An 8,529-nucleotide genomic window follows, 5' to 3' on the forward strand; every position below is an offset into this window, starting at 1 on the left:
GATCTTTCGCTTACTGTTAAGCTAGTCCAGTAATAACTGCTATTATGTCTGTTTAGCTCTCTTCCTCTTCTTTGGCTTCTTGCCATGGGACTATATCCTTTATTTTTTATTTTTTCTATGATGAATCCCTAAAATATTTCTGTTTATGTTTTCCCTGTTTTGAAGACACCAATCTTGATTTATCCTTTTCCTCTGTTTCTATTGTCTGTTGTTTTCACCTGCACTGAGAAACATTTCACTCCAGCCAATTTTTGTAGGGCCTTCCAGGGTACAAAATGCATAAGCTTGACAATTATGTTTTGATTTATCCTTTGTGAATTAGTTTCTGATATCAATATGTAATAAGTCCTTTTGTAAAGACACAACTAAGGTATCTTACTTTTTTACTATTTGTTTTATCGATTGAAAGTCTTAATGCAGATCCTATATAAAATGAGAGATGGGGATTCATCAATTAACAGCAAGGAGGCAGTGGGACAGCAAAGGAAGACATGTATTAGATTTCCCAAACCTGTCTTGCATCACCAGTACTACATACATAAATTTTGGGATCTGACTAGGGTATTCAGTTTTTCATTTGTTGAACGTCAGGAATAGGTTTCATAGTGTCAGTAGTATATCTTAGCGTATTGGGGAATGCTTTTCCCTTTTCTACATGCTTTATTGATACACCAAGTAATACAATCCTTTTTTAGCTGCTGATCTCAAATTTGTTGTTGTTGATCCAGTAGCTTAAATTCTGAGGAGGGGAGTAATCCTTTCTTTTCTTGTTACTAAGCTCTGATTATTGTCAAGTCTATTAACCATTTTAGGTTCCTTCTATGCTTTAAGGTCGCCTAACAATGGGAAGCTCCAACTTTCTCAGGGAAGAACATAACCAATTACCAAGTAGAATGAATGAATGAACAGAAACAAGGGTAGTATTGGGTTTTTATTGTAACGACTAAAGAATTTGTTATGATTTTGTGTTTCCTATCATGGGCATGTCTTTATTTGTTTTTCATTCTTCTGTTTCCTGCCCAAGTTATATACTGAAATTTGAAACTCTGTTTAAAATATAATTTGGGCCCCAATTTATCAGTTAAGGCAGCAACTTTCTGCTTGCATTCTGTAGGTCTAAGAGAGATGGGTCGAAAACAAGGTGGTTTGTATATAAATCCAAAGAAGTTTGGAACTAGGAAACCTTGCATGAAGGAGATGGTAACCTTCCTCAATTGTTTGTTGCTGAACCAGAACAATGACGGTAAATGTGTTCGGCAGAAGGAACTTCTTATTACCTACATGGATGCTCAGGTTTTAATCTCTTATAACATCAATAAACTAGAGGAAACTCTCTTTGGCATATGGAACTTGCATTATTTAATTCATCTATGACTAATACAATTTCTTTCTTTTTTTTTCTTTCCTTGGAGTCAAATTAATCCAGTTTTCCCATCATTTTTGACAATTGCAGACTGGGAAAAGCAGAAAGCCTTGAGGAAGCATCAATTATCACCTTCAGAGGCTTAGTAGAGGAAGGAAATAGTTTATATTTATTTAGCTGCATGAACCAAACTATTTAGGCTTTGTTTGGTTGTAAGGGGAATGCAAATTTTTTATGTAAAGTGGAATTTTTTTCCCAGAAAAAATAAATTTAGATGTTTAATTGCAAGGAAAATATATTTTATATGTGAAAAAAATTTCACCTGACCATAAAAATTTTCCTTTTTTTTATTTCCCCACCAAAATAGGAAAAAAAAAACTACTCTCACAATCTCTCCCACTCTCGCGACTCTCACCCCGCTCATGACTCTACGATCTCTCTCTCTCTCTCTCTCACGCAACTCAATTGGGTTTGTTTTGTCCAAAAGACTTTGGGTTTGAACCAAATGGAGCATTACTGACCTGTTGGGTTGTTTGACCAGAAGACTTTTGGAATAGGCCTTTCAGTCATTATCACTTGTGATCTATTACTGTTTTCTTTGTGATCATCTTTTATATTATTTTAAATATTTATTTATGTTACATTCATTTGATATATAGAACGAAATGGTTTATTTTGGTTAGTGATAGAACATAGTATCTGATAACATTTGGTTTGATTTGGTACAGACCTTGAATGACGTGATTCATTTAACCAATATAAATTTTGAGGAGCTAGGTGGGTTTTGGATTGAAAAGTACTCCCCCCCACCCCAAAAAAAAAAATCTTTTGAGGAGTTTGATTGGATTATTAGTTTTTTAAAATTTTACATCAATTTTACATCCAACCAAACAATTATGGTAAATTAATTTCACTTCACTCCTATTGCAACGAAACAACTCAAAAGGAGAAAAAAATTGCTTTGCTTACCTTCACTTCCCTTCCCTTCCCTTCCCATTTCTCTTGCAACCAAACACGGCCTTAGGGAAAACGTAGGGACGGGACATACTGATGTGGCTGGGGAAAAAAAGGAGCAAAAAGTTCTAGTCAACAAGGTTTGATCACAGTTGGGTGTTTGGATCTTTCAAATGAAGTAGAACTGCTGATGAACATGGTTCGATGTTGGCTTGAGATGTTTTAGATCGGTGAATGAAGTTGTCAAGACTTTTTTTTTTTTCTTATGCTTTTATTATTGATGCCTTACAAAGTTTTTTAAATAGGATTGGTTGAAATCGCGTGGATTGGATTGGTAATCAAATCCAATCGTAAATTATCCAATACCGATTCACTGGTATGATCTGAGGAATAAAATCTCAAAGGAAAAATGATATTTCGAGTAAAAGAAAAAGAAAAACTAAATATGTCTAATCAAATATGATCCTGAACGATCTAATCCTGATTTGGATTGATATAAATTGAGATCTATCCTGAATTTTAAAACCTTCAGATTGTTTCCTTATTCGTAGGATTCAAAATAAAATTGGTGAATTTCCTAATATGGAACCAAATGAGAGGGGTAAGGTCTTTTGATTCTGATAGGATTAGTTAGATTCCTCAGTTTCACGATGGTTGAGCCCTGATGCCATGATATCCTCTCAGTAGGGTTGGAAAAAGTCTCAGACTGGAAAACTCTGGTATAGGTCTTATAGGGGTGTTAAACCGTTTGTTCGATCTGATTTTAATTGGTCCAAATCTGTTTTTGTATTCACAGCCAAAACCAAAGCTGAATTGTCAAACTAATATTTGGTTTTGGTATGGTATGGTTTTGAGTTTTTATCGGGTTAGCTAACAAGTTCATGTCAGTCATTGTTGGGTTGGTATCGATTCGGTTTCATTTTTCCACATTTATAATAACAACAACAATAATAAGCATAATATTCCCTGGTTATGTATTGACAAGAGAAACTTCTGAGGCAAGTGCAAGAGCATTATATTTTGGATTGAATTAGATAAGACTAGAGAGCTAGATGTTGGAAAAATCTGGAGCAATGACAAAGAAATTGTGTTTTTTTAAGGCAAAACCACATTGTGGCCTTTGAGCATAAACCCTCTGTTTTTGACATATCACCACTGATAACTTTTTGACTCAGGCCTAACAATGACGTGGTCCTTCTCATGATTTGTATAGCCCATAAGGCTATGAACAGTTTAACTAACTTTAATATCTCGCAATCAGACATTGATATATTAAGTCTTCTAATTTAATTTTTTTAATCCTTCTTACCCAAAAAAAAAAATGGTAGGCATAATGAAAAGACAAATTTTATCACTTTTACCGATATTTTCAGTTTTATCGGATTTTTTTTGGATTGGGTTTAGTTTTTTATTTCAGTTTTTTTTTTTCGGTTTCTATTCTTATGGTTTTGTAGTAAGCAATTCTTTCCTTTGTCGCTCAGTATAGAATTTCTGTTATCTCCCCAAGTGGGTAAGGTGGAATTCCTTCCTTTTGTTTATGCATATCATCTTTGCACTTTGGGTCCATTTGTAAGCCCATTTCGCATGATTAAAGTAATCATATTGGCACACTAACAAACCTTTCACTTTAAAGAACTGTGAACTGAGAATCACTTTATAAAAGAGTTATTCTTATTGTTTGTCACCTCATTTAATTTATGCATCTATTCTTTTGATGGTTGAACAAATAATGAAGAGCAATAACACCAAAATCAAACCAAAAAAGAGTCATTCTTTTTGTTTGTCACTTCTTTTGACATCTCTAGCTAGGAGAAGTGCTTTGCCTGAAACGCCAGGGTTAAAATTTGTGCGAAAGTGACAAGTTTAGGGTTTTGTGGGGGGACAAAATAAATAAATTGAAATGTGCAAAATAAGAGTATATAATAACAACAACAATAATAGGCACAATGTCCACTGGTTATGTATTGACATGAGAAACTTTTGAGGCAAGTGCAAAGGCACTATATCTTGGACTGAAGCAGGTAAGATTGAAGAACTGGGATGTTGGAGATATTTGGAGCAATGACAAAGAAAATGATTTATTTATTTATTTATTTATTATTATTATTTTTACTTTTTTTTTTAAGGTAGAACCACATTGTGCCATTGTGGCCTTCAAGCATGACCCTTCTATTTTTGGACATATCATCACTAATCACTTTTTGACTCAGGCCTAACAATGACGTGGTCATTCTCATGATTTATAGATCCCATAAGGCTATGAACAGTTTAGCTAACTTTAATATCTCCCAATGGAACAATGATATATTAAGTCTTTTTATTTAATCTTTTTATCCTACATACCAAGAAAAAAAAGGCGTAATGAAAATACAATTTTATCACTTTTACCGGTACAGTTTTATTGGATTTGATGTGGATAGGGTTTTGGTTTTTTATTTCAGTTTTTTTGGGTTTCTATTCTTTCCTTTGTTGGTAAGTATAGAATTTCTGCTTCTCTCCCCAATGGGTAATTTTTGGGTTTCTATTCTTCCCTTTGTCGGCTATTATAGAATTTTTGTTTCTTTCCCCAAATGGGTAAGGTGATACTCTTATATTATTTAAAAAAATAAAAAAAGTTAAAAGTTAAAAATAGAAGAGAAAAAAAAGGTGGAATTCCTTCCTTTCGATGGTGTATAAGCATATCACCTTTGCACTTTGGCTTTCACTTTAAAGAACTGTGAACTGAGAATCACTTTATAAAAGAGTCATTCTTTTCGTTTGTCATCTCTTTTAAATTCTACATCCATTCTTTTGATGGTTGAACAAATAATGAAGAGCAATAACACCAAAATCAAACCAAAAAAGAGTCATACTTTTTGTTTGTCACTTCTTTTGACATCTCTAGCTAGGAGAAGTGCTTTGCCTGAAACGCCAGGGTTAAAATTTGTGCGAAAGTGACAAATTTAGGGTTTTGTGGGGGAAAAAAATAAATAAATTGAAATGTGCAAGCGAGATTTGAGATTTAAACCCTCTTATCCTATAGTGCAGTAAATGAAAATTACGTCTTTAACGTTCACCTGATCAACTTCTATTTGTAATGGAGTGGTAAAAATGTAAAATGATATGAGGTTACGATTTCCATTTCTAGGTCCAAAGGACCTGAAGGAAAGATTGACATTTCTAGGTCCGTAGCGGTTGAAGAAAAGAATCATGCATGGAAGTTAAATTTTCATTATAAAAGTTTAGAATCGAAGCTAACGTAAAGGTTTCTCAACTTGAACATAAACTATAAAAGAAAAGATTATTGCTTCAAAATTTTCACTTCACATTTTCAATTGAGGAGGAAGAAGAAGAAGCAACAACAACAATAACATGGGCGGAGGAGGGTGTATCAATGGACAACTGGATACAACATTGTATGCTTCACCTGTGCCTTTGATTGGCCTTTACATCGCAGGTGCAACACTGGTATGCTTCTTTTGTATGACTTTTGATTTGGTATATGGATTCATTAGAAAGAAACCATTTCTGCCTTGTAAATTGTTTCCTTTGAACGCATTCACTCTGACGGTACTGGCAATAGCTACAAAAATCCCACTTGATCTGACCACATCCATGCCTAGAGCTGAGGATCAACTCTCCAAGCTCACGGGCACAGCATTGTTGTGCACCTCACTCGGGTTTTATATGCCCTCGTTGGGAACTATGGGCACATCCGAACGCTTTGGCAATATGGCAGCATTGAGCGTGACGGTGATTACTATGGTTGTTAACGTGTGTGTACAAATGGGCACGGGTGTGATCTATGCTTTTACAGTAGAACACATTATTATCTTGGTCTGCACCTTATTATTGCTTTTGTTCATGTGGTCATCTGCTATAGCGTTTAGAGGCCAAAGAGAGCCTTGGGGACTTCTTCTAAGATCTGGAATGTCTAAAGACAAAGAAAGTGCAAAAAAGGGTGTAGAGGGATTGAAAAAACTATTAGTGAATGTCCATGTTATCAATTATACAGGAAACCCTCAGACATTGTTATGTGAAACTCCACATCATAACGTTTTTGGGTTACTATGTGGCCTTTCTTCAGCAGTTGTGATAGAAGCCATGTTGAGGTCATTTGCCCTTAAAAATATGAGTAGGACATATTGCAGTAATAGTGGTGTTTCTGACTATGGTTGGTCGATTCCCATCATGATTGTGGTCCAATTACTAACCATTGCAGTGGGAACTTTTTCCATCATCTATAGATGGCTTTCTTTTTTCAATCACACTGACAAGGATGATGTGGATGCAATGTATTTCGTTAATTCAGGACGAGAATTAGAATATCTGAAGTTGAAGACCTTACCTTTTAGGCTCCTCAGCAATAGAAGACAACTCTTTCATGTGTTTCTAACCGCCAAAAACTTTATCATGGATGTGTTTATGGGCCTCCAAATCGTGTTGTTCCGTTGCAGCGTGTCGTTCGTAGGGATCCCAATGTACAGTGTCAAGAGAATCTTGAAATTTATAATTTTTATCCATTTTATCGTATCTTCTTCCATGATCAGCATGATAAGGATGATATTCAAAAAAGGTTAGAAGAAATGTCAATTTTATACATGTCTGTAGAAATACAGGGGCATGCATTATTATCTACATCTTTCCCTTTCACAAAATGGATAGTTAAAATGGGGATGAAAGACATCATGAGATGGAGAAATACACATAAGAGGGACAGTCCGACTCAGCTCATCCAATTAATATCTAATAAATATCCTGCTTCTGCATCTGCTTCTGCTTCTGCTTCTACTTCTAAATCAGAATGTTTCCTCTTCATAAGAAAATTAGAAGCTATTGGGAAAGAATTTTTAAAGGGGGAGGAAAATACTGACTACAAGTACAGAGTTTCGTGCGTATCAGTGTTGGTCCTTTCAGGAATATTTGCAGAATTGATGCCACCGCCATCTTCTTCTTCTTCTTCTTCTTCTTCCCGTCGTAGTAGGGAATCTATATTGCAGATCTTAAACGAGTCATTTGAAATGATTTATTACATCGACCAGAGGACCACTGATACTCCCAGCGTGCACGATAAAACAAGATGGACAGCAGCAAAGGATGTATGGGTACAATGGGAGAATCCCCACCATTGGTTCCGAACTAAGATCAACTCACTTGTATTCAAGAAGGAATCCAAGGAATATTCCGAGTTAGATCAGCTACATCATGCCCTTAGGGATGCCTATGAAGTTATAAAACAATCCAATTCTGTTTGGCAACTAACATATGGTTTGTCATTGGCTAAAAAGCACGAGACTCTGGTTGGAACTGAATTTCTAATCATTTTTGAATTCTTACTACAAGAGCTGAAGCAGTCTGATCCGGATAAAGATGTATTTGATTTCTTAGAAAAGTGTTTTGCAGAGATGCTCTATTTTTTCCTCTCTGGCCTCCCACGGGCCATACTGAAGGAGATCGATGTAGATGATCCAACTGAAATAGGTGAAGAAAGAGTGAAAAAAGCCTTCAAGTTCTTTTGTAAACTTGAGCAATTAGATAAGACAATCGAATGGTCATGGCCAGCTGAGAAATTTGAACCTGAAAGTCAAGCAAATGATGTTGTCCACTCTAATTCTTCTCTTGTAGTTGCGGCTCCTGATTGTATTTATTCAGAAGTTGAGGCACCTAACGTATCAAACGCCATTGTCGTTGATAGAAAGGTTGGCAATAGTGATGTTTCTCTTGCTGTTGTTGCTGCTACTTGTGCTGCAGAGGAAGATGAAGAAGACGACGATGATGATGATGATGAAATTAAAGAAATTGGGTCTGACGAGATTGTTTGAATGACAATGTATGTAAGTGCTTCAATCTTTTACATTTTCAATTTCTGGTTTATTATTATTAGCATAGGTAGGTTTGCCATTTCTGAATGTTACCACCATTGTTTTTATTCATTATTATTTTTTTTTAAATCTAGGTTTTTAACATATTTGATTGCTTATTGGAATTAACTTTTCTATCACTTCTTACTTGTAATGAATTTTCTGCTTTCCATTGTTCTTCTCAATTCTTTATTATACTTGTAAAAAAAAAAAAATTAATACAACAATAATTAGGATTTTAAAAGATGTTGGCCTACGCATCCCGACCATGGTGAAGCCATTTGAACCACCAATTATTTTCCTGAAAGACCCAGTGATTGGATGGGAACCTCCATAGTTGGATCTAGATGTTGAATTTTTTTTTTTTTTTTT

At 35.1% G+C, this 8,529-nt stretch overlaps 1 protein-coding gene across 2 annotated transcripts in view; it reads left to right on the forward strand.

The window, feature by feature from the left end:
* The window catches only part of LOC122059910 (probable GABA transporter 2), a 16,785-nt gene extending 8,419 nt beyond the window's left edge, over nt 1-8,366 (forward strand). Inside the window, exons 3-4 of one of the 2 annotated variants that reach the window (XM_042622982.1) lie at nt 1,115-1,293; nt 1,454-1,657. In XM_042622982.1, coding sequence (XP_042478916.1) covers nt 1,115-1,293; nt 1,454-1,477 — 203 coding nt within the window. In that variant the 3' untranslated portion in view covers nt 1,478-1,657. Of the gene's footprint in view, nt 1-1,114; nt 1,294-1,453; nt 1,658-7,689 lie in introns of those variants that run through there. The other variant, XM_042622981.1, reaches the window with a different exon arrangement.
* The last annotated feature ends 163 nt before the right edge of the window (nt 8,367-8,529 follow it).

Source organism: Macadamia integrifolia, chromosome 13, assembly GCF_013358625.1.
Source record: "Macadamia integrifolia cultivar HAES 741 chromosome 13, SCU_Mint_v3, whole genome shotgun sequence".
NCBI lineage: Eukaryota > Viridiplantae > Streptophyta > Magnoliopsida > Proteales > Proteaceae > Macadamia > Macadamia integrifolia.